The sequence below is a fragment of the Melitaea cinxia genome, chromosome 17 (genome assembly GCF_905220565.1).
Source record: "Melitaea cinxia chromosome 17, ilMelCinx1.1, whole genome shotgun sequence".
In the NCBI taxonomy this organism is placed as follows: domain Eukaryota; kingdom Metazoa; phylum Arthropoda; class Insecta; order Lepidoptera; family Nymphalidae; genus Melitaea; species Melitaea cinxia.
Window position 1 is genome coordinate 6,297,261 of NC_059410.1, and position 27,595 is coordinate 6,324,855.

The 27,595-nt window shown below is 34.1% G+C and overlaps 1 protein-coding gene across 3 annotated transcripts in view; it reads left to right on the forward strand.

Moving 5' to 3' along the window:
• LOC123661915 (guanine nucleotide-binding protein G(o) subunit alpha) overlaps positions 1-27,595 on the forward strand; it is a 63,937-nt gene that overhangs the window by 28,788 nt on the left and 7,554 nt on the right. For 2 of the 3 annotated variants that reach the window (XM_045596850.1, XM_045596847.1), the window contains exon 4: positions 8,967-9,127. In XM_045596850.1, the coding sequence (XP_045452806.1) occupies positions 8,967-9,127 (161 nt within the window). The remainder of the gene's footprint in view (positions 1-8,966; positions 9,128-27,595) is intronic. The other variant, XM_045596848.1, reaches the window with a different exon arrangement.

Consider the following 27,595-nt stretch of genomic DNA (forward strand, 5'->3'; position numbering starts at 1 on the left):
TCTTTAAGACAATGCCTATATACTACTTCTTCAAATGTCTATATCTCTGCTCGTGGACACTACATTTTGTTGTAACTTCGTAGAAACCTTTATATTACTATCAAGAAACGATGATAAAAATTTCAAAAGGGATACTCAACCCCTTCTATTTTTTTTTCTCTAGTTACAACGCTTACGTCTTTACGTCTTAGAGAAAAAAATAATAAAAAAAATAGAAGGGATTGAGTATCCCTTTTGAAATTTTTATCATCGTTTCTAGACAGTAACAGAAAGGTTTCTGCGAAGTTACAACAAAATGTAGTGTCCACGAGCAGAGATATAGACATTTGAAGAAATGGTACATAGGCATTGTCTTAGAGAAAAAAAAAATTAAAAAAAGTAGAAGGGGTTGAGTATCCCTTTTGAAATTTTTATCATCGTTTTTAGATAGTAATATAAAGGTTTCTACGAAGTTACAACAAAATGTAGTGTCCACGAGCAGAGATATAGACATTTGAAGAAGTAGTATGTAGGCATTGTCTTAGAGAAAAAAAAAATTAAAAAAAAATAGAAGGGGTTGAGTATCCCTTTTGAAATTTTTATCATCGTTTCTAGACAGTAACAGAAAGGTTTCTGCGAAGTAACAACAAAATGTAGTGTCCACGAGCAGAGATATAAACATTTGAAGAAGTAGTATATAGGCATTGTCTTAGAGAAAAAAAAAAATAAAAAAAATAGAAGGGATTGAGTATCCGCTTTGAAAATTGTTTTATCTTTTCTTGATATTAAAGAAAAGGTTTCTACAAAGTTACAACAAATGCAGTGTCTATGAGCCGAGATATGATAACTTTAATAAATTTTATTTAATCGTCTGCTTAGAAAAAATCCCAAAATAAAAAAAAATTAAAGTAATTTTTTTTTTATAATCTTTCTTGTTATTATAAATTACCTTTGTTTTCAAATTTTGACCCTATTTTATGCTTAGTAACATTAATTTTTTAGCTTTTATATCAAATTAACCTCCTTTTTTAGTTTTTAAATTTAAAAAAAAATAGAAGGGGTGGTATTTACCCTTTGGATTTTTTTCCATAGTTAGATGAACAAACGATACTAATTTGTGTAAAGTTACAAATCAATCTGTTGTTTAGAAGCAGAGATATAAAGAGTGGCTGCTAGTTTCAGCGTCATTAAGTAAGTACCTTTGTAGTCTTTATTGGCGAGTTTTAGAAATAAGCGAACAGTTATTACAACATAGGTTCAACAGAAATTCCATACACTAACTGTACAAATAACTGTGACGTAGGTATTTTTTTTTTTATATAACGATAGGATTAATATAATGTTATGCATTCGAACAAAGCAATTATTTTGTGTTAAATAAAACACAGCGTTGTATGAAGAAGCAATAGGAGAATTTCCCTCTTTATATAGGAACTAGCTGCTGCCCGCGACGTCGTCTGCGTGAACGCTATACAGCACCAAAAATGCCTACGATTATACCTTTTAAAATAACATCCATTTACCCGTTTCTTCTTTACATTTCATATCTACAGAAAAATCTCATAGATGGCGCTGCTTTAAAATTGCCTTGTCTACTTATATTCATTTAATTATGTTTATCGGCTTAGTTACTTATATTGCGTGATTTTTATATTGTGAAGCTAGCTTTATATTGCATGGTTATTAACATAATAACAACAACATTCAAATATGCGTCGTTAGATTACACGTTGTTGCAGAATGCGTTGAGGAAATAAAGGTTCACTGCTCGTTCCCGTTAGGTGATAGCATGATATGTAGCCTATATGTTGACCCGACTTCTTAATAATATTCGTGCCAAATTTGAAGTAAATCCATGCGGTACTTTTTGAGTTTATCCCGGACATAGATACAGACAAACAGACAAAAATTCTAAAAAGTATATTTTGGGTAATAAGTAAGTAAGTATTCTTTTAAAAAAATATTCAATGTACAGTTTTGACTTTCCTGCCATTTTATTATATGTATAGATAAAGCTTAACACTCTCCAGAATCCAGTTTAGTTTTATATTCAACCACCAGAGGGCGCGCGTCTACAAACTGTTGCGTGCTTAATGGCTGTCGTGTTACCTATGGCGTCTTCATGCACTGACACCAACAAGCACCTTATTGCTCCAACGCTCCTACTTATTCATACAACATTACATACATTATTTACCTATCCGCAAACTTTTAGCATTACATTAAGAAAAATAAAATGAACTACATCTAATACTATGGTAAACATATCAAGTAACAAAATAAATAGGTATAAATAATAGTTTATATTTTGATAATATTAATGAATGTAACTTTTTTTATAATCGTTGTTAACATAATTATGTGTCACGGTACTTAAACCCCTGTCTGTACCCGTGATTTCAATTAGAGAGTTAATTATATATTTTAGGTTTAATTAACTCTCAAATGGAAACTGCTAAATCTCGGGTAAAAAATACTTACCTAAATATTTTTTATTTGAGTTTTTCATAGTCAGCCAGCTGACACAGGCATTCAGTTGCTTACCTTAGAAACAGGCGACCTTGTGTCTAAAAGATATATTACCAAGTGTTCTAGGTCTTAACATAAAATCACACCAAATATATTTTCCATATATATGCACGTGTACGTATACATGTATTACATATACGAGGACTATTGAATGAATGGAAAGAAATTTGGTGTGATTTTATGCTAAAAGCTAGCTTAGCTATATACATATATAAAAAAAATACAGTTTATACATATATAAAAAAAATACAAATATGAAAAAAATACAGTTTTACGTACAGTATGGATTATATTTGCGCTTCAGTCAATATAGAATTATAGACAAATAACTTTCAAATTATCTTCAATGTACAGAATTGGACATATTACAGCTTGACTATAAGGATAGATTTCGTAGGGACTTACGTATGTACTATGTACAAATATGCTCTTATGTGTGGGTAGTGCATGCATGCAAAATACTGTACGAGTATATATACATGTACAAATTTAAGCTTTTAAAATTATTTCAGTGTGGCTACCATTATGCCTATCAAAGACATTCATTATTAAATGTCAGTACTGGATATATTGCTTTTTGTTTAGAATGCGTTATGTTGTTTTAATAAATTATACACTGCTGTGAATATCAAATGAGTCCTAGGTGCGGTGTACGCGTTGCGATATCTTTTCAAAAACTAAAGAGTTTAAGACTTAAAGTTTTGATATTTGTAGCTGTAGTTGACAAGTATGAAGAAATGTTCATCAATGTTCTGACTAATAATATTGCTAATTAATTATGTGGTTATTTTTTTATAGGTAATAAATTTAATTAAAATCACTTTTAACATAGTCAAAGTTCAGACAGTTACATTATTATATGTAAAATAATTAACATGATGTTGTATTCTTACTATTTATTACCTATTAAATATTATTTAATTGTCATAAGCAGTTATTTTACATAATTACATTTAGAGGCTAAGTGCTATACATTATTCATTCACTTAATTTCGAAAAATCATTTCTTATTAGTACAAAATCAATATCCTTTTAAAACTTCCAAACTTCTATCATTATTCATTCATTTAGTCTGGGCGTTGATGTATTTAGGAATATTTTGCATTTTGTATATGTAGACAAACAATATAATAAACTGAATGCCTTTAGTTTTATTTTACGTAATTCAGGGCACTGGGCACTAGATTAACGACGAATAAAAATAAACTAAGTATACGTAAGTTCGTTTCGTTTATGGCCAGTAGCGTCGTTTTCACTGCATGTTTAGTTGGCTTAGGATAGAGGCGTTAAGTGTCACATCTCCTGAAGTTGCGTAACTGAAACCGAACTAGTTTTGTGACGTTGTAATTTCGTGTCGATGTGACAATGAGTCGCATTGATTCACTGTGTTTTTCGTTAGTTTTATGTTTTTCACGTTACATGTGCGTGATTACGAGCGTGATGATAGAAATTCACTTTGAAAGTTTGAGTAAAAATAACGAAGTTCGTATAAAACATGTGGTCGTTTGTTCTATTTGGTGATTACGGTTTTTATTTGATTGTTAAAGTAAAGTACTGTTAAAGTAGGTTTAGTTTTATTTACTGTTTCATATAAAAATCGTGGCATTATATTTAGTATGGACTATATTCTTTTGTACTTTTATAATTCTCAACATATCAATATAGTCTAAGACACGAACTAGACATGATCTTCTCCTATTTGCTATTCTAAATCATTCTCATCTTCATCTGCATTGATAAAATTTATTTTACTGTCTACTTTAGTATGTTACATATAAACCAGACGATAGCAGGCTACCCTAAGTCAGAATATTCGCAATGAAATAGCGCTCATTTTGACAGTAACGTAACGAGCTTAACTAGCGCCCGGGCGCCTCGGCGCCCTTTTTAGCCCCCCCCCCCCTCCATTCGAAAACCATATAATATTTCCAACAATTTTTTGTTTTGCGGACTATTTGGCGCCCCTTTGTGAGTAGCGCCCGGGGCATGATGCCCCCCCCCCCCCTCGCTACGGCACTGCATTTTGGTGTAAGGTATATTTATTATTGCTGTGTGGCTACGGCACTAAAGAATTTAGCCACCCCCTCTCTTCCCGTGGGTGTCGTAAGAGGCGACTAAGGGATAACAAGGTTCCACAACCACCTTGGAACTTAAGAAACCGACCGGTGGCGGGATATCCATCCAACTGCTGACTTTGAAATACACAGGCCGAAGACGGGCAGCAGCGTCTTCGGTGCGACAAAGCCAGTACTGCGGTCACCAACCCGCCTGCCCAGCGTGGTGACTATGGGCAAAACACATGAGTTCACGTTATTTTTGGCGTAAACTTGTGGAGGCCTTTGTCCAGCAGTGGACTGTATAGGCTGTAATGATGATATTTATTAAACATGTGAGTGAAAATACCTACCTAGAACAATATATTGTATTAATATACCTGCCACTCATCAGTAGTTATGTCAGGAAAATAATAGACAATCCAACGTTTGCATTTTCTATAGGCTTCGTACTGTCGGTAGGTATTTAATTTATTCTTTAAAATCGTAGATGCATTTTTAAATAAATATTAAAAAACATCAATTTTTAATTAAATATAGCCTGGTCAGCAATTTTTACTCAAACCTTTCACAATTTTTTTGTCTTTTTTTTTAATGTATTTAAAAATGTAATAATAAAGATATATGTTATATAAAAGTCATAATAGACAAATATATATACAATATATATAATAAACTGATAAAAAAAAGAGAAAACAAAAACTCGTTCATGACGTCTCCAGTTTAAGTTACTGACTTTCTTGTAGTTCTTGAGCACACTCTCCGAAATATATCGTGTAAAATACCGACAAACAGACAACCCTGCGTCGATGCTTTAGACTTGAAGTCTGGAGTTAACCAGTGATTCGACACCCATGAGTCTTACGGCGCGTCGATCCACAGAATCCAAAGTAGCAAGCTGGTACTTGGCAGAGCAATCTCATAAATGACTGCAGTACTCCGTGCACAATCGAAGTTGTGCTTGGTACAGAGTAAGAAACTGTTGCGGTGTAAAGTATTGTGGAGGCTACCTAGTTTCTTACCAGTAGTTTTAAGTCGGAGCTAATGAGAATGGACTCCATTTAGAGGTAAAAAGACAAGCTTTCGTTTTGGAAGCATTAAATTGGACTAGCTTGACATCAACCCAATCGGATACCTCTTTCAAAGCCAAATTTATGCTTTCGACCAGAGCCTCTCTATGCTTAAAAGTTTTAGCCCCACTAGCATGGGGATTGGATGTGTATCTCTTCGTAATTGTGCTCAGTGTCTGTTTGTAATATTAAAATGCTCGCTTTTTACTTAATGCATATGGGTGTATCAGTCAGTCAGTCAGTTCATTGCAGTCCACTGCTGGACATAGGCCTCCCCAAGTTCGCGCCAGAAATCCCAGGTTTTTCGCAATCCCTCATCCAGCCTACACCGGCAATCTTACGTAGATCGTCGGTCCAATATACATATAGATATTGATGTCTGGTACACATGGATGTATACACGGTACATATACCAAAATATCATTTTTTTTACAATTTTTATCTGTCTGTACGTGTCTGTTTGCTCCGCCTAATCTCTAAAACGGCTGAACCGATTTTGACGGAATTTTCACTAGCAGATAGCTGATATAACAACGAGTAACTTAAGCTACTTTTATTTTAGTAATTTATTTTATAACTGCGAACTAAACAAAACCTTTTTTGTTAAATTCCACTTGGACGAAATGGCGGGCACCGCTAGTATACAAAATAGAATCACATACTGGTGGTTCTACTGTTTTACAATATTTATTTATACACAATAGAACCGAATGCTTGTGGTTCCATTTAGCATTAAAGAAAGACAATTAAATTGTATATTTAATTTACGCCTAACCATACCACAGAAACTTGGTTCCATTTGGTATATTAAAAATAATTGTTATTAATAAAATAATGTATAATGTGGTACCAAGTGTGTGTGGATCTGTTTTGTATAAAATGACATGATAGCAATATCGTTTCTTTGTTTGAACAAAAATGTCCCATGGTACTGTGGTTCGCTTTTGCTTTTTATGTAATGTTCATTATTGCTGGTGGTTCCATTCTGCTTTTCGTATACCTTGTTTCCAAGGGGAAAATCACGTGTTTCTCTTTTGTTTAATAATTTAGACCACTTTTAGATGAGTATTTTCAAAAAAACCCAAAAACCGAAAATTGTCGTGTGGTTCCTTTTTGTATAAATACGGACGATTCTAATAGCACACACGCAATGCTGGCGAGCATTGGCGGGTAAAAATATAATAAAGAGGCCTAACCCTTGCTCATTTGATTCGACAGCTTGTACCCAGTGAATCGTTTCTGTTTATTATCTTGCAGTGAGTCAGTCATGTTGGCGCATAAATGGCGCCTCATCTAAAAACTTCGTTTGTTACATATTATTTACGAGTGTCTCCAAGTGCGCCCTTATCTCTGCCTGCGAGACTGTTTGTGTCTATGTTACATATAAAACGCGTGGAGGTTTTTTTAAAAGAAATATTTTTGATACTATAAAATGATAATGTTATTTAATGCTATGAAAAATACCAATTTTTGTGTAATAATTAAGCAAAACAGTTAGATTTAAAAATCATACAGTAGAATATGTAAAACCAAATGCGTGTATCGTAACCTTTATTATTCTTTAAATAATTAAAGAGACATTAAAAAAAAACATTGACAAAAAGTACTATGCTAATTATTCTGTTGATACACGATTTTTCTAGAACGAGGCTATCGACTACTCTTTTTTGTCATTAATGCTGCAGTGAGTCGATACAAATTTGTTATAACATAGGTGACTACAAATAGAAGTTATACATAATAACTCCACAGAAAAAACCATAATTATTGCAATGAATAAGGCGTTGCTTCTAAATTGATATTTTACACACACAAATACTGTACAAAAATAAATAATTTTGAAAAAAAGAAAGTAAATAAACAAAATATATGTATGTAGTAGAAAATAATAACAATACGGCCTCATCCACTTATAAATGGAACATGTTGTATAATACTCTTTTATTTAAAAATATTTAACGTATTTCAATTTCCAAAATAGGTGCAAAAAGTACGCGATATATTGTTATCTATATACCTGTTTTCATTGATATGTTGTTTTTTCTCCTACGCGTAATGTATTTGCACTACTTATCACTTCTCGACATTAGATGACACGATCAATTAGTAGGTAGGCGACAACGTTATTACGTGAATTCGTGATTCATCTTATTGATCTTAAATGTTCTGTATAAAATGGGTCGCAAATTTTTTTGTCGTAAAAACTGCTATTAAAATTAATAAATACTTATGATTTTTTAATTATTTATTTCGCGCTAACAAAGAAAAAAAAACTAGACCCGATCGAAATAGAAACGTTAGATAGTAACATTTTTGTACTGCGCCAAACAAATATTCATTCGTTTGAACGATATTCCCATTTTAACTTCCCCAATTACCACAGTAATTGGTTAAATCGAATTATGTAATAACTTTGAAAAAAAAAATTCATCTGCAGCCTCGCTCTCCCTAACTGGATTTACGTAAACGCAGAGCCTTAATAAAACTGACGCAGCTGTTAAATGAAAATCTGTTCAGACTTTGAATATCTTCATCATATTAACAAGATTTTCTCAAATAATAAATACACACTAATAAATGACTTACCATCAAAATTGATTGAAAGTATTACACCAATTAACTTAAAAATTACTTTCTTGATACTATTGTGACTTGACATATTTAGTGGTGTGCATCTTTTTATTTGAGTTAGCCAGCTTGCTTCTAATAGGAGGGTGGATAATTATGTAATTATTTTATATATATGTTTAGTTCATTGGTTACTAAATAGCATTGTCATAAACCTGCGTGGTTTTTAATGCTATTTATATTAAATATGTACAATATTGTTTATTTGATAAAAAAAAATAACTTTCAATTTAGTGTATTTGTATAAACTTTATGATTAACATCACAATCTTATAGGATTATTAACTGATGTTTTATTTAAATTATTTTAAAGTAAAAGTTCTTTAGAATTTTTATTTTTTATTAATAAAAAGGAACTAAACATTTCACGAATTTATAGGCTAGCTGATGGAAAGTGGTCATTTCCAGAAGTTAACGATTAAAAATGAGTTTAAGCCCTAAGTAATGATGGGGAAAGTATGAAAGGGTAAATAGATATATAAAAGTAATAGGGACAGGTTTCGGCTCACTCACTATACACTATGAAACAACTTTACTAGCTTCCCTTCATACAAATTACTAATTGTCAGCCGCTCATAGGATTTTACCAATAACCTAGTTTTGTATTTTATATTTAAAGAAGATGTGGAAATAGTGGTCTATATCAAATTTTACTGCTTACTGACGATTTTAATCAATGTTAATTAAAATGTTTTTGTTTATTCAGAGCGATGGCAAGATGGTGTTCGACGTGATCCAACGGATGGAAGACACCGAGCCGTTCAGCGAGGAACTGCTGGCTGCCATGAAGAGGCTGTGGGCGGACGCCGGAGTGCAGGAGTGCTTCGGACGATCGAACGAGTACCAGCTCAATGACTCGGCTAAATAGTAAGTGGCAATATATATTTTAATACCTGTTTTTTACCTGGTTTTGTTCGCGTAAGTTGTAACGTCATTGTTATTGGGATGAAAGCTGCCTCTGTTATCTATATCAAGTTCATTAAGGCTAGAGTAAAAAAAAAGAAACATGTCATGAATTTTTGTATTTAAATTTTGTACGCAATTTTATATCTACGAGACGATGGTGAAAAGTAGATATTTGCAAATTTTTAAAAATGGTTTTCTGTTCATATATATTATAGTTTCTTCAATACACCTAATATACGATAATATTAAACGAAATGGGAAGGCAACTCATAACAAAAATGAACGAAAATTACGCTTTAATGATGTATCATTTTCTATTTTAAAGGGAATTTTCTTTTTAAATAGTATTATGAAAATGTCACTTGAATTCCTAAAATATAATGTAAAATAATATAATATAAATACAATGCATGCAATATATACGTTAGCTGTAATAACATTGGTCTTAATTTTAACATTTATAAAATTATAATAATCCTTTCTCCAAGATTAATGTATACGACTCAGTTCGTTTATATCTTAAAACTTTGTAATAAATATTTCGAATGAACATTTACCAAAGACCTTTAATACCAAAGATTTTAAAATATAAAATTATCTATATTAATTTAATTGTTCTATAGTACTATGGAATGTTTTCTACGTATCCTTTTATCTCATATTCATTGTAAATTGTAACGGTTCATTTGGTACGTAGGTCGGTGTCACACTATACGTCAGCTCGCCGTACCTCCACGATACGTCGTACTTGTGAAATACCTGAAACAAAGGTTAAATAATAAAATCATAATTGATGTTTAGTTCTTAGTTTATTTTATACTATTTATCTGTTCCACTGGTTACTGATAAAGTTGTTTAACGTATAGCGATATCCGTTAGACAATGGTTTATGATAGTTTTCTTTTGCACCATTAAACTATACATTATCTGTCAGACATTTCGATTCGTATCCTATGAATATCTTATCCTATCAAGAAGTTGTAGTTTATGAGTTGCGGTGAAACAGGCCCTGGAGGTATGTACCTACTTATTTATTTATTTTTGGATAAACTTTATGATTAACAGACCCTATGTGTCATTTACTTTAGCAGAAGGCAAAAGACATTTAATGTATTTGAAAAAGTTTGTTAGCTTTAAAAAAATCAAGCATATTAAATTTGTCAGGATAAGAATACCTAGTTGCAGAACCAAAGCTAGACCTAGTTTCAAGTACGTTGTTTTAAATATAAAAATTTAACGACCAATACAGTCACACTAATTCATATGATGAAGATTTAGAAGACTAGAGAAAATTTGAATAATGAAATGGCGCTAGTGTTCTATATAGGTAGTTTTTTAGATTGAGTCGTATATTGAAATAAAAAATTACTAATAATATTTATTATTAATTTCACTCGGACTAAAATGTATTTCTTAATTACAATTTTTCTATTCATACGCTTCGAGCTTTGTTCCGCTTACACAAGCGTGCAAATAATGAAAGTATATTCAAACAGAGAAATGTTCTTTATACCCTTGTAAGTTTTACATTTTTATACACTTTCAGATAATTTTGCGCGGTTTTATGAAAATAAAACACTAATAGCATTAAGGGGTTTCTTTTCCGTAAAACACAGTGGGTCTCATTAAAATATATCCTATTACTTTTCACGTGAACCTATAGGATGAAAAAATGTAGTTTTAAATTGTTTTTATGCGTATTAACGAGGTTTTTTTTCATGTTTTCTTTTTGTAATGTGCCATAAATATGTCCGCAACGGTACATTTAAAAGGATTACTCGTATGTATCACTCATACATTAAATAAACAGCACTTATGGCAAGTTAAAATTAGTGCGAAATGTGAAAAAATGAGTGGTAAATATATTTAAATGTGAATGAACTTTGTACATATTATATGAGTACTATCGTCTGTACAGCTTTAATATTAATATTTCACTAAAGTGCAAATACCGAGTACATTTAACTAACCTTAGCGAGTAAGAGTTGCAATTCCGCTTCGGCGAACCTCTTTCCAATACACATTCGTCTGCCAAATCCAAATGGAAGAGACGCAAATGGATGGATTCCTATTTCCCTCTGCTTCTTTGATACTAGCATTGCCTTTGCGTGCTCGCATATCGATTGATTATCATCGATACGAAACTCCGCTGATGAAACAACGTTTGTGTCTTTTTTTCTTAACCAGCGTTCCGGTACGTATTCGTGCGGGTTAGGAAAGTATCGTTCCTCGTTTGACATGATGTAGTGCGGGAAAACGATGTGTGACTGTGAAAACAATGTGTCTTGTTATAGAACTATTCATATTTTGTAATTTAGAAATAGTGTAATTAATTATAGAAAATAATTATTAATATGTTTCTCGGCATGAAAAAAAGTGTGTAAGAAACAAAGTATGTGTAGTTTAAAGTAATCTGTTTTTATTTTCTATGTCTTTAGTATTCACGTTGTCTTTTCCAAAGTGACAACTTAATGGCCGTGTAATAGGTTTCTATGTAGTACATACATACGTAATATAAAAATGGATAATAAAAAACTACCCCTTTAGGCACTTCATATCCTGATATAACTGCGTCAGATTGTATGCAACGACCGTTTCCCAAGATGACCGGTTTTATTCTGTAAGAAAAAATCCCTTCGTTACTTAATAAACTAGGTAACATATCCCGAACAATACCAGTAATTCAACTTGTTATGTATAATTATCATGTTTCTACTGAGTTGCTCAACTTGTTCTAATATTGCTATAACTTCTCTTGTTACATTATCGTAATTAACATTCTAAATAAGCTATGTCCTAAATAGCATTTAACTAGGCGTTATAAGTTGATGTTGTAACAATAAAAATACTGCAAGCTTTCTTACATAAAAAATAAGCTTTGTAGTATAAATTCGTTCTAAACATAAAATATGATACAACGTTGAATAAAAAATTAGGTTGGTATGAGGTTTTCAGTGAGTACATCTGCATTGCGTTTACATATTGGTGCAACATAAATACGAAACCGCTTAAACCACAAAACGTTGGTAAATATGAGTAACGCTGCATACAAAGCAACTTGATACTGAACGAATGACATCAAACGAGAATCATGCACGTTTATTTACATCTATTTTATACACCTTCTTAGACAAAAGATTGGCATTTTATAGCTCAATTTCATTACATATGCAGTGTAAATTAATTGAACTCACCGCAATGCTTCTTTGATACAAGCGCGTAAATAGGGCAGTTGATCTAAATCTTTGCTATTGAGCGGTCTACCTACGGGAAGGTTTTTGTCCAATTCCTCTTGCAACTTTCTTTGTGCCCTAGAATTTTTTGCTAGTAAATACATAGAACTGGCCGCAGCCGCTGCTGTGGTGTCCACACCGACTAATAATAAGTCCAAAGCCAATATCGTCGCTACTTTCTCTCCCGAACTTTTAGCTATTTTAGCGCAAACTCCCTTATCGGTCAATCTCTTTAAACATAGATTCCTGAAAGAGTCTAAAGCGTCAACGTAGGTTTTGTAAGCTGGTGTTGAATAGAGTCTCCACAGAGGAGCTGATAGTTCGAGTTCCGGTACACTGTGGAAGAAGCCGTGAATGCTTTTTATAATTTCTTTTGCGTCCTCATCTTGTTCACTTAAACATCCTAATCTCGTGCCCAGGGCCCAAGCGCCAACGGCTGAAAATTTTGAAATATAATATGCCAGTGAGTAATAGATCAATCAATTTGACATTGATGAATTTGTCTTTTACTTACATTCTAAAGCCCATTTGTATAATTCCGTTAGAAAATCTTTAGGCATCTCTCGATTGGTATCGATAATTTTTTCCATTCTGAAATATAAAATCTCTTAATCGTTTTCTTTTAAAAAAGGTTGTAAAACAGTCACAATATTTAGAGAAGCATGAAATTTAGAATTTGTTTGTTAAGTAAGACAAATACATATGCGTCGAATCCTCTTAATAAGGAACGTTACTTTTTCATTGAATGTGATTGTTGTTTCCCGCAGTGAGTCAGTAGTCGGAACACAACACAACATACAAACGAATACACGAACTCCGGCGATGTTAGAAACGGATGTGGTCGTTAAACCGTGATTCTGCACTCTGCTTCACATTTTGCCACTAGACTCTCAGACCTCGTAATGTAACATATTTAGACCTAAAAGCGTTTCAGTGATGACGGTTTCGTGATAACGTTATGAGTACTCGTTTTTTATAGTTATGTAAATAGAATTCATATAATATATTCGCGTTCGCATTCCGCAGAAATATCGATATGCTTCGGTTTTCTGAATTCGTGTTCGAGACACCGACAGGTTTTCGGTAACGCGATAACGAGGAGTGCTTAATAATGTTTCGTTTCTAGAACACTTTGAAAAGGCAAGAGACATGCACGTGCTTAGAGAAAAAATTTAGTTAGATGACTATTAGTAAAAAAAAAAAAATGTCTGGCTATATATAAAACACTAATATTTTTTCATAATAAATCGATTTATTGGTTGGTTTATTGTTTGATTCAGTCTGTAACATCCCACTTCTATGCGTAGTCTTCTTTTTCTATGCAGACAAAAATTTGTAGTTGTTTATTTGTTGTCTTACAGAATTTAAATTGAGAAATTTGCATACAAAAATGAATTTTCAAAAAACTTAACGATCATTTAAAATTCTTGCTTTTGATGGTTCGCAAGAGAGGACAAAATTGTCTGGTCAGCTAGTTTGTGATATGTAATACGATTGTCCACACATCGCTGTGTATTAATTGAAAAAAAAAATAGTGAATTGAAACTTCCTTAGAGTCGTTGTGATTTGAAACTCAATGAAACGAAAATGCACCACCATAAAGAAATAAACACATAAATGTATAGGGGAGAATGAGAAAGAATACACTACTGCTCAAAACGCAAAAGCTACTCGTTTTGCATGATGCTTATTTGCCATCTTTTTTACTAGACTGTGATCATCGTCAATGGAACAAATCGAAACGGTCTACCTTACTATGACTTTTTAGAAGTTTTACTTCTGCCGTGTATGAATTGCACACACTATTTTTAATGTAAAAATAAAGTTAATGTTAGGTGCTTCATACAGAAAATATTAAAAAAAAAAATAGTTAATTCATTTTTTTTTTATTACTTTTAGTAGTGCAAAACTAGCATGATTTCGCCGATGTCACATATAATGGAGATTAAAAAAATTGTCATTAGACTTAACTAAATTAAATTGTCTTCCAAGTTTATTACCACGAATAATTACACTGATTTAACGAGCACGCATATTCATATTGATTTCTAATGGCGTGCTAATAATTACGATTAGTGCTAGCTATTAGAAGTAGTTAATATATAATTTACATATTTATTAATTCGCCATGAGCGAAATGAGATACCATTCATAAAGGTGTGATAATAGGCTTTGTATATAAGAATGAACTTGTTTCAATAGATATCGCCAACATTAATTAGCAAACTGCCTATCATTACCCTCTAATGAATATTGAAGTGTATTCAAATTAGGGTTGTTTAAAATAAGTCTGACTAGCGGTACATCGCTTAACCGTCCGAACTGGCACACTTCAGTTACATTCAATTATATTTGTATAATATATTGCTATGGCTTACCTGTCGATAAAGTCCATAGCTACGTCGTCAAGCGATGGTACGGCAGCCTTAGCGGCTTCTGGAGCCACGAGATCTTGAGAGACTTTAGATCTGAATTTTGACCATGGCGATCCGTGTCTGTTTGTAAATTAAAGTCGTATTTTGTTTCACTATTCATTATTAAATCGATAACAACTAATACAGATTACAACTAAAATAAACACTTACACGCCTATCAAGCCAGGTTCGTTGCCAAAAAAGTCTTTCCGTAATTCCTGCTTGTAATGCTTTAGACACGGTGCTACAGCTCTATAAGGCATTGAGTCTTCCCGTCTGTATACCTTAGCAGTTTCTTCTGCGCAAAACGGAAAAACTAAATCGGGATGTCCAAATAATTTTGCAACCTTAGCAGCACCGCCAGCGCCAGCCAAGGCTCTCAAATTCCACAAGGTAACATCTAAAGAACGCGTTTGCCATGGTTTCTGTCCTATAGCAAACCGCCAAGAGTTACCAAGTAGAGGAAGAGGTTTGGGACCGGGAATAGTCGCAAAACGCCTGACAGCACTCATCGCGTGTGAAACACTAATGGTGCTTCAGCACAAGAAGATGTTACTATGAAGGAAGTGGGGCGACTGCGTTACGTTTTCAGCAATTTCGTAATAGCTGTCCAAGTTGACGTAGTCCAAGCAGCGGCGCGCTGTAATATTTCTTGCTCTTTTTGTCTAACATTACCGAACATACTAACTGCTATTACTTAATATAAAATAGGCCTTATACACTTTGAAATAAATCAATTCTTACAACAATTATGCTAGTAAAGTAGTTTTAACGTAAAGTAATACAACTAAATCAAAACAATTTTATTTTTAATGGTTTCAAACTTTGAACTAAGGTTTAACAGCTGTTGAGAAAGAAGCTGACTTGCACTTTCACATGCATAGTTATTTAGCATGGGAGCACAAAATAGTGTGTAGTAGTGGTAAAGAGTATTGACGTGTCTCATTAACGTGCGTGCGTTAATTTATGAAACTTATCTGCAATAACAACAAGTAATATACATAGCCCTACCTCTGTAACTCACCCTCTCACATCACTCACTCACTTCAGCCTAATACAGTCCACTGCTGGACATAGGCCTCTACAAGTTCGCGCCAACAATTGCGCGATTTCATGTGTTTTGCCCATAGTCACCACGCTGGGCAGGCGGGTTGGTGACCGATCTCAACACTGTAACATTTATTACTATTACAGTATGTTAGCTTAATACATTAATATAAAACCATTAAAATATTTATCAAGCTTATTTGCAGTGGTCTCCATTGGTTGCAATAGTCCTTTAAACGTTGATGCCAGTTATCAATAGAAGCACGCCTGCCAATCGTATGGATTGTTATAGGGACTCCAAATTATCATGGCATTTAGAGCAAGCCATACTCTCTAAAACTGACCATAAATCATAATCCAGCGGATTAAGATCGGGACAGATGACGGCCAGTCTTCAGCTCTGATGAAGTCTGGAACGTTGAATTCTAACTAACATTGGGTTCTAGGTACTATCTTCATCTCCCGAGATATTTTTTTTCTTTCAAAAAATTTGGACTAATACCAAGCGTATGGAGAGTTTTAAAAAATATATTTGGCTCCATACCTACTTTGTGTAATGCAAACACAGCGATTCGGCTCTCTTTATATCACCCCACTCCATTTTAATATCACAAAATATTATACAATGTCTATTGGCGCGAATGAAAAAATACAATGAACAATCATATAAAAATTACAGATTCCAAATTTAAATGTAATAATTTGTTTATTTTAAACTGTAACAGTATTTATGGCCAGACTATGTACATAGATAAAGCTGAAAACTACAACACATACGAAAACTGTTTAGATTTGTTCGGTTCATTTATTTTCCTAATAGTCAGTTGCCAATTGAATCAAGTGACGACATAGGCCAATGTGATGTGTCCAATTAATAGTTCCCTGAATGGGAGTTGGGTGCGGTGCGCTAGCGTCGATTGATTCGTCCGGTCTTTGGGAACACGCTATATTTGCACATCTTCCGCAATCTCTCCATTTAAATGACAATGCATAGTTGACACATAAAAGTAGAATATTTTTGATTATTGATTCAGCTTCTAACATCCCATCCCATCCCTTGCCTCTTTCTTTATACGGGTGAGGGATCGGAGTTTAACCACCACGCTGTTGCTCTTCAGGTTGATAGATATATTTTTTTATTATGAATAACGATCGGATCGGATAACAACTGGGACCGAGAGCTTAACGTGCTCACCTCTATACGCGGTGGGGAGACCTACAAGGATATACATATAATTATATTTATATTTAATTATGTGTTCAATGTAAATTTGATTTCCTCGTTAATTGTCAATGATAAACAACATGCATATTTCAAAAACAATAAGCATTTGCGACACATTGTTATATATATATACTTTATTGCACTGAAAATAATGTACCGAAAAATTACACATAAAGTTGTTTTGTGTTTTAAATTGATTTGGACAATACGCCATTTAGCTTCATTATCAATTATTTATCGAAGACACGAGAGATACGTATACAATATCAAGTCTTTCACTTAGTGTAAAAATATATGACTATCGTGTCTTTTGAAATCTATCGGTATGATTGCAAAAGTGGTGTGGTTGAACACGAAGTATTTTCTGTAAAAATAAAGACATAAGTGGGTTACATTGAGTTGAGTCATACACTCAAATAATTAAAAAAAAAAAAAAAAACATTTTATAAATGTAATATAATTATTAACATTAGTAATGAACGATAATATCGGTAACCTGATACCGTAACCCTTATTTGATTTGCTCGTGAGGATACGTCCGACGGATGCAGTGGTCCACAAGAAGCGCTTTGTTCTGTTATCCTGTCGATATTAATAAATGATTGCGTTACTCGTTATATTCCTGAATACATTATCTGTATCTACATTCTTATCTTTTTTTAGTTAGGAATTTTTTTCCTTATTGATTAGAACCACAGGCAGGGCACATCCCTGTAATTACATCGGTAGTAGGTCTGTGTTATAAAAGAATTTCATTGCGATTTCACTACAATTTTTCATATATTATACCGCCACTTATAGACAGCGTATACAGATGAAGCCTACGACGATAGATTTTAAGTTAAACCTGGATCACAACTGCATTAAATTTTTTGGTATATACTTAAAGACAAATAAAAATTGTAACATTTTTTTTTTCTTATGATGGTCTCATAAGTGTGTACTTCTATAATCCGTTTTTTTCTAAATATGTTTAGAGACATCAGCCGGTTACAATATTATTTTTAGCACTGATAAATGGTTCATCATTACAGCCTATACAGTCCACTGCTGGACATAGGCCTCCACAAGTTTACGCCACAAATAACGTGAACTCATGTGTTTTGCCCATAGTCACCACGCTGGGCAGGCGGGTTGGTGACCGCAGTACTGGCTTTGTCGCACCGAAGACGCTGCTGCCCGTCTTCGGCCTGTGCATTTCAAAGCCAGCAGTTGGATGGTTATCCCGCCATCGGTCGACTTCTTAAGTTCCAAGGTGGTTGTGGAACCTTGTTATCCCTTAGTCGCCTCTTACGACACCCACGGGAAGAGAGGGGGTGGCTAAATTCTTTAGTGCCGTAGCCACACAGCAGATAAATGGTTACTAGTTATTGATCATATTACGTTACGTTATTATTATGAGGCCTTCAACGTAACCAAAAACGACAGTGACTTGGCTAGTTACAGTTTTACTTCGTAATGCCTGTGCTACAGTGTTCAAATAGTCGGAAAATTGCTACATTAATGTCATACTTTCTATGCACGTAATAGGTATTGCATGATGATAAACATGAAGAAATACTACTTTTCACATTAGATCCTAACAACTGCTAATAACAGCTTTGGTGGGTAATTGTTTTACTAAACTCTATTATTAATTATTTTAGTTCGAATATCCTATAATTCTTTTATGATACTTATCAGGTGCTTTTAGCATTAAAAAAAAGTATAATTAACTATCATATTAAATATCACCCTTAAAAAAAATTGAAATATAAGTATATCTTGCTATGATCGATAAGGTGTTTCATTGTTCATTGTTGTCCTCATTAAGAAACTTTATTGATTGAATTTATGTAGTGATACAAATTTTTAGACAGGTTCATATTTTGTAAGAAAATTTAGTATTGCGTTTCATCATTATCATCATCATCATTACAGCCTATACAGTCCATTGCTGGACATAGGCCTCCACAAGTTTACGCCAAAAAAAACGTGAACTCATGTGTTTTGCCCATAGTCACCACGTTGGGCAGGCGGGTTGGTGACCGCAGTACTGGCTTTGTCGCACCAAAGACGCTGCTGCCCGTCTTCGGCCTGTGTATTTCAAAGCCAGCAGTTGGATGGTTATCCCGACATCGGTCGGCTTCTTAAGTTCCAAGATGGTTGTGGAACCTTATTATCCCTTAGTCGCCTCTTACGACACCCACGGGAAGAGAGGGGGTGGCTAAATTCTTTAGTGTCGTAGCCACACAGCAGTATTGCGTTTCACGATTTCATAATTCTAATATTATGCTCACTAACAGTTTTATTCATATAGTCATAATGATATTTAATTCATTTAGTTTATTAAATAAGACGCAGGTGTAATTAATCTTTTGCTGTATGGTCAATAAAATATTTTTAACATAGGCATAACAGTAGTAATAATTTAATGACGGTGTATATGAAAAAATATTATCCACTGACCAAGAACTTTATGAAGTAAATTCTTTACGCACGCTTTGACTTGGAATACGCTGGTGAACGCGTGACGAGAGAGTTACAAAAAGTATGATTGGGCAAAGCGAACGGAAGTTGAGCGGGAGTTATGGAAAATAGTTTTTATTGATGATAAATGTTATGGATATTTGTAATAATTTATTACTAATAAAAAATGTTGTAATTTATCTGTCTATCTCCATTTTTAATTATAATGCAAGGATTACTTCTTAATCTTTGTGTTGTTTAAAATAATATATTTTGAATGAACGTGTAATAGATATACATAACCCCGAACGGTTCATATTTACCCTAGCGTATGATCAATAGTTCGCATGGAAGACAGCAATTGAAATAGTACACAGCGTACGCGGTACAAAGAGGGTTGTTGGGGTTGACAGATCGCCATCGCCATTGCGGTAGCACTGATAAAACCTACGCTTCGACACTATTTTATTAACAACTAGCTGTCCCTGCGTCTTCGTCCGCCTTTTGGGTATTTACATCTTTTAACGTGATTCCTTAAATTGCATAACTTTTTTATTTATGAACTGATTGACATGAAACAAACATAATTTTTTCTCATATATCTTCCATGTACAGACAGTGATCCGTTACATTTTTATTATATGTATATTGATAATATTTAGAAACAAACGTGTGGGCTAAACGCCTTTGCATCTAAAAGTTTAATATTTTCTAATCAAACTCCGATTAGTCCAGTGTACAAGTAATGCTTCAAAGCGTTCTCTTTAATGAATGACCTGTGCTTTTGACTTTGCCCATCAGTGGTAATTTTCCATTGCCTTATACATATTAATGTCATATTGTCCTTGAGAAGAATGTCATCAGCATAATTCTATTATTTGTTTTTTACTGAAGAAATACGCTACATTAGTCGCCAAAAAATAATGATATCTTTAGCCAGTTCGTATCACTTTATTTAGCATAACAGTACATCGATTGCGACATTTGAATGTGCGATGTAGACACAGCAAATCGTGTGTGCGTATCGTGCAAACGAGATCGCCGGCTATCGGCGAGCGTAGCGAGACAGGCTGACCGTCCACGGACTACGTAGCGGGGAAACAATACGCTATTTACTCTCTCGTTTCCACCGATTACCTTTTACATTTAAACTACACGGTCCATACGGCTTTAATCATTTTTGTACACTTAGAGAATAATTAATAAAAATTGGCATCCGCAGTTATGTTACTTATAATAATTTTTAAACAAAATTACTCGTTCTAAAATAAAAAGGAGAACTATTTTCGCCCACAGATAATATTTTACTGCCTTAACGAATTTCGAAAAAAATGTTTCTTATTAAACGTTCAAAGGGAATCTAGTCAAATTTTAATGAATAAATCAATTTCTTTTTATTGCACCTTTTTTAAATAAAAAATATTTGAAGCAGAAAGGAGTTAGAGCGAGACGGGTACATATTAGCGTAGCGCTGAAACCGTGGACGGCGGGAAGCTAAAGGGCTCGGTCGCCTGCGTGCGGCGGCGCGGCTCTAGCTCGTATTGATCGGCCGTTGCGCCCTGGACCTGTTGCCGGGGAAGCACTGCCGTAAGCGTATATGCAATCTTGGTCTGATAAACTCATTGCACAAAAACTAAAGATGATAACTCTACTGCATTATAAACTATATTAAAAGTATGATGAAGTCAAAATTATGTATATATACGTATCAAAAGAAGTATAAAAATATGTTATGTAATTTATTGTAAGACAAAATCACGAAACATATTACATAGAAATCGTGTATGTATAATACAAATGTTTATAGTACGTATATATTATTAGCAAAAAATATACATATTCACCTTTAAATAATATATTTTTAGGTTTTAAAATTATTCGTTGTAATGTAATATACGTAATCTCAACAACGTCGATCAAAATCTAAATATAGGTAACTCCTAAATCTCTCTTTACTTAATCGTAAGCCGCTCGGAGTCAGATGATAGCCGGAGTTAAGCCTGCGGATATTTTACATTGATTTCTTTTAGATTTAAAATAATTGCGATCTATATCGACAAGTTTTACATCTATAAATATTTGCTATTAATTCACAAACGTTGTATACAATCGAAAATTTCGATTTAAAAACTCATTTTAGAATATTCAAAAAGGTTCCTTTGTTTCATTTTCTTAAAATCATCAATTTTTTTTCATATGTCCAGTATAATATTTTTTCGAGTACTGAAATTTCGTTCCGATATAATTTTCGTCTGATCCGAATGTAATTCATCCTCTTCTACTGACCCATTTAATGTTGACAGTGTCTTGACGTCAGCGGATCGCGACCGACGGAGCGATGTATACACTCGCTTGGAATATTCGACGCCTACGTTTTCATTAAATTCGTGTATTTAGTAATGTAATCGTGAATAAACTCAATAGCATACCTTAAAATAACATTATTAAAAATGATATATTAAGATGATTGGGAAGAGTACGAAATCTGAAAATGTCCTCTTAATTAGTACCACCAAAATATCTGATCGACCAGTACTCAGAGCAATTAAGCAATACATTGAAGTCTGTAGCGTATCAATTTTCCAGTATAATATAATAGGTCTTTAGGCTGGCAACCGTCCAAACGAGCCACTACTGACATTGAAACCCTCGACAGTACTTGAAGCTCTCGCTTTCAGCGCATTGTGCTGGGGAGAATAAGATGCAAATGTGCGGTGCGGATTTCGTACTCTAGTAAACTTTCTCACCGGATCGTTATCACGGTTTTTGTCTTGTGTGCTTTAAGATCTTTCAATATAAACTAACGTCTTACACTCGTACGTCTTCTCACGCCTTTATTGGGTTAACGTCTTTATATGGTATATTTACGTAGAGAAAATAAGTGTTTGTATGAACTTTACATATATTAAGGACTTAGTAAAATTAAGAAGTTAATACTCGTTTAACTTTTGAAGTTTCATATCAATAACTAATACTGGACACATTACGTTTGTGTATTCCAAATATATGCGTGAAATATATCAATTATAGCATGATGAAAAATTACCAGCTTTACCTATAGGACAGTTATATAAATAGTTGTTAGTATAGTTATATAAATAGTAATTTTATTTATATATTATTTACCCATGACTTTATGTACACAAGTAATTGCTTTCAACTGTACCAATTAGTAGTTTAACGAGCTAAGGTCGGTTTCTTCTTTAGGTACCAGGCTTAAAACTAGGCTAATTTCATTCAATTCTTAGCAGTCATGGCTGTACTGTGTTTTAGACCTTAATTATCGTATTAAGATTAGGATAAATAAATTTAATACGAAATCATAGTAGATTTTGTTACATTAACTTAAATTTGTTATTCAAAAAATCTCAAATAATATTATAAATACAATAACAGAACTAAAACGGTAAATACTAAACGAAGAAGTTTGTAATAATTTGTATAAATCTGTTTTTTTTTATACACCTGCTCCCAGACACTGTTGCATGCTGCTTAAAAGCCTGTCGTGTAAAGAAAAGTTCGTTTTGCTCAGTGGAGCCTTTTGGCTGGTCGCCAGCTGGTGGCATTTAGCCTAGACTCCATCGGCCTTGATCGTAATCCGTGATCAGCGACTGAACTAAGCGATACTTCTAAATTCATAACATACATGGGCATGTAACATACTTAGTTCGATTCAAATCGGAATTTTAGGTTTTTTTTACACGAGGTTAATAACCTCCGGTTTTTTTTACAATTCCTAATTCTTTATTATTACTTTACATTTTCGCTATATACTTATGTCAAATCTTGTTCAAATTTTTAATCGTATATATTTATTCGTCCACATACGTTCTAAAACTTTTATAACGTGTTGTAGTAGACGCTTCATATTAATACAGTGTTTTCAAATATTTTATTTCATTTAATAAAAAATTTGTCGACCTAAGTAAACTTGCCAGCTTAACATAAACGCAGCAGAGGAAAGTGTTTTCCGTTATGCAAAACATGTTAAGTGATATTTCTGTCTGTATTAATATTATGATGCAGTAGGTTGCGATCAAAAAAAGTAAAAGTGATTTATTTAAGTAAATAATCCATAGCTAAATAGTTATTATCGCACGAAAAGCTCGCGTGTGTAAAAGTAAGTTTTCATATGGGTCGCCGATTACAGGTGGCGCGGCGGACCTTTCTCACGTACACGAGAGTGCCGGCTCTAGGTCAACAATAGATATTATGTGAAATTTAATCTAATATTTCTTGCACTTTTAATTTCTAATTCGACCTGGATTACTTGTTTTATTAGAGACTTTATTATGATTGTGTGTTTGTAGTTTCGTTTGGCGTTTTTTTTTTCGAAACGTTTGTTTTTACATTTCATTTAAAGACTAACTTGTAATGTTTACCGATAGTAAAGTCCAATCTAAAATAGGTTTTTATTTATGTTTATACCAGTGGCGTAGCGAGGGAGACGCAAGAGGGGGGGGGGGGGACATCGTGCGCCGGGTGGCTACTCACAAAGGACGCCAAATGGTCCGCAAAACCAAAAATTGCTATACATAATTATTATATGGTTTTCGAAGGGGGGGGGGGACTCACAAAGGACGCCAAATAGTCCGCAAAACCAAAAATTGCTGGACATAATTATTATATGGTTTTCGAAGGGGGGGGGGACTCACAAAGGACGCCAAATAGTCCGCAAAACCAAAAATTGCTGGACATAATTATTATATGGTTTTAGAAGGGGGGGGGGGGGACTCACAAAGGACGCCAAATAGTCCGCAAAACCAAAAATTGCTGGACATAATTATTATATGGTTTTCAAGGGGGGGGGGGGGCTCACAAAGGACGCCAAATAGTCCGCAAAACCAAAAATTGCTGGACATAATTATTATATGGTTTTCGAGGTGTGGGGGGGTTCTAAATAGGTAAAGGTGCCTCGGGCGCGAGTTACGCTCGCTACGTCACTGTTTTATACATATATAAATTATATAATATCGTTACGGCGTAAACAATATATAACTATTCGGTAAATTTTTTTATTATTGAAATAAAAGTATTCGTCTATAATAATATGAATAATACACAAATTTATCCTTTTAAAGCTGACTGTAATTCGCTCGGACAGATCTGTTTCCTTGATTCTAGTTCAATTACTTAGAAGCGAGATTCCGTCACAGCTGAGTCAGAGGCGTAAGCTTGTGTGTGACCTATTGTCATTGAAATCACCTAATGACAACAATATAATTACAAAAATGAGTAATTTGTTACTTAAATAAAACCAACCGTAATTTAAAATCAAAAAATACTTTCTACAAGTAGGCTTTGAATCGTCATTTTACAGATTTAAATTATATATATTTTTATGAATTAACTATCGACCCGCCCCGGCTTCGCACGGGTGCAATACTGATACTAAATATACAACAGAATGTCTTTATTTATAGTATGAAGCTAGCTTATAGCATGGTTATCAACATAATAACAACATTCAAATATGCGTCGTTAGATTACACGTTGTTACAGAATGCTTTGAAGAAATAAAGGTTCACTGCTCGTTCCCGGTAGGTGATAGCGTGATAATTTGTAGCCTATATGTTGTCTTCTTAATAATATTCGTGCCAAATTTGAAATAAATCCATGCATTACTTTTTGAGTTTATCCCGGACATACATACAGACAAACAGACAAAAATTCTAAAAACTATATTTTTGACTTCGGTATCGATTGTAGATCACGCCCCAAGTATTCTTTTAAAAAAATATTCAATGTACAGTTTTGACCTTCCTACCATTTTATTATATGTATAGATTAAAAGTTTAAGCGACGTTACTAACCAAAATAAGAGTAACCGTATTAATATTGAAAGTTCAAAAAACGATCAAGTTTAACAATATTTTTGAACCGGTCAAAATCGTTAATGGAAATAGATCTGATATAACTGATCATGAGAGTGTCGCCGTGAGCGTTAATATTAAATCCCAGAACTATAACTATGGTCCTTATAGCAGAAGGATCGTTGATAGAGGTGGTGCTAGTGACTACTTAAATAACGTTGACTTTAGTTCCGTATTCACTATGAATGATGCTAATGATATTACAAAATTTATAGTTAATGTATTGCAGAATGCTTTGAATTCCAACACAAGAGAGGTAATTGTGTCAAAAAGAAAAAGAATAGCAAAACCATGGGTTACACCTGATCTGTTACGCTGCCTAAAAAACCGCGATAGACTAAATAAAAAAGTTAAACTGGCTCCTAATAACGATAGTTTAAAGTGCACATATAAGCGATATAGGAACTACTGTACCGACCTACTTCATAAACTCAAAAGGCAATATGAAAGGTCCCTGATTTGTGAAGCTGGTTCAGATAAAAAGAAACTTTGGAACGCAGTAAGAAACATTACTTATACTTGCAATAAGGTGGACAAATCTACGAGCCTACTCTGTGGTGACGATCCTGTTGCTAATGCTAATTCTGTCAACAAATATTTTTGCGAAATCGGACAGTCATTGGCTGAGAAGCTCATTCAGCCGTGTGTCACACCTGCTCAAAGTAAGCATGATTTCCCCAGGTCTCCCAACTCTCTGCTGCTTTGGCCCACTGATCCTGGAGAGATAAAGGTTATTATCATGTCTCTGAAAGATGGCTGTGCCGCTGGAGTTGATAATATCCCCGCCTGGCTTATTAGGCGCAACTGTAATTTGCTCGTTGCACCCATCACCCATCTTTGTAATGTTGCACTAAGCACGGGTTGCTTCCCTGAGCAATTTAAAATATCTACTGTCAAGCCAATCCACAAGGGGGGTGATGAGTCCAGCGTCAGCAACTATAGGCCCATTTCGATTCTGCCAGTTCTCTCCAAAATTTTAGAGAAACTTATGAATAAAAGGTTAGTTTCTTTTCTTGAGTCCAACCATATATTATCTGACTCACAATTTGGATTCCGTGCTGGTAGATCAACGGAGGACGCAGTGATCGAGATGACAAACACATTAATGTCTGGAATTGAGAATAAACGGAAACTTCTCGTAATTTTTCTAGATCTTGCCAAGGCTTTTGACACGGTTGCTATCTCTATACTAATTGATAGGTTGGAGGAGGTTGGTGTGAGAGGCTTATCTCTTCTGCTTTTTAAAAACTACCTGCAAAACCGAAGGCAAAGAGTCAGGATCGGTCAAACAACAAGCGACATTGTACCCATCTCATATGGGGTGCCTCAGGGTAGCGTTCTTGGTCCCACGTTGTTTCTAGTGTACATAAACGAACTTTGTCGAATGAAGATCCCACAAGGAAAAATTATTTCCTTCGCAGATGATACTGCTTTACTGTTTGACGGCAGTACGTGGGAGGACGTGTATGATGCTGCACAGCGTGGATTTGACAGTGTATCGGCATGGTTAAAAAATAACATCCTGACTTTAAATGCAACTAAGACCAAGTACCTGGCTTTCTCCGCCACTAAAAAGGGTTTACCATCTTTTGGCATCATTCGAGCACATGTTTGCAACCCAGCTTCATACACCAGTTGTGTATGTCCGGTTCTTGAAAGAGTGGACAATATCAGATACTTGGGGGTCATTATTGACTCTGCGTTCACCTTCAAGCCCCATATTTTGTCTCTCGTAGCTAAACTAAGGAAACTCATCTACATTTTCAAATGCTTAAGACATGTAGCTGATCGGAATACTATCAAATCTGTCTACTATGCGCTCTGCCAATCCCTTATAACATACTGCATCACTGTATGGGGTGGTTCGTGTAAGTCAGCCCTTATTGGTGTAGAGAGAGCCCAGCGAGCAATCCTTAAAACAGCAGCGTCACTTCCTTTTAGATATCCGACCGACGATCTTTATAAATCCTGGGATGTCCTATCGGTGAGGAAATTGTTTATAACTCGTATTCTGTTAAAAAAGCATTCTCAGCTCCCATTCGACCCTAAAATTAATCAAGACAAAAGACGTAAAAACAAAGTATGCCCCTCTATCAAGGTTTCAACGGCTCTAGCTCGGAGACAGTACTATTACTTGGGAAACTTTCTTTATAACAGGGTTAACTCCCGTATACCCATTTATCACCTTC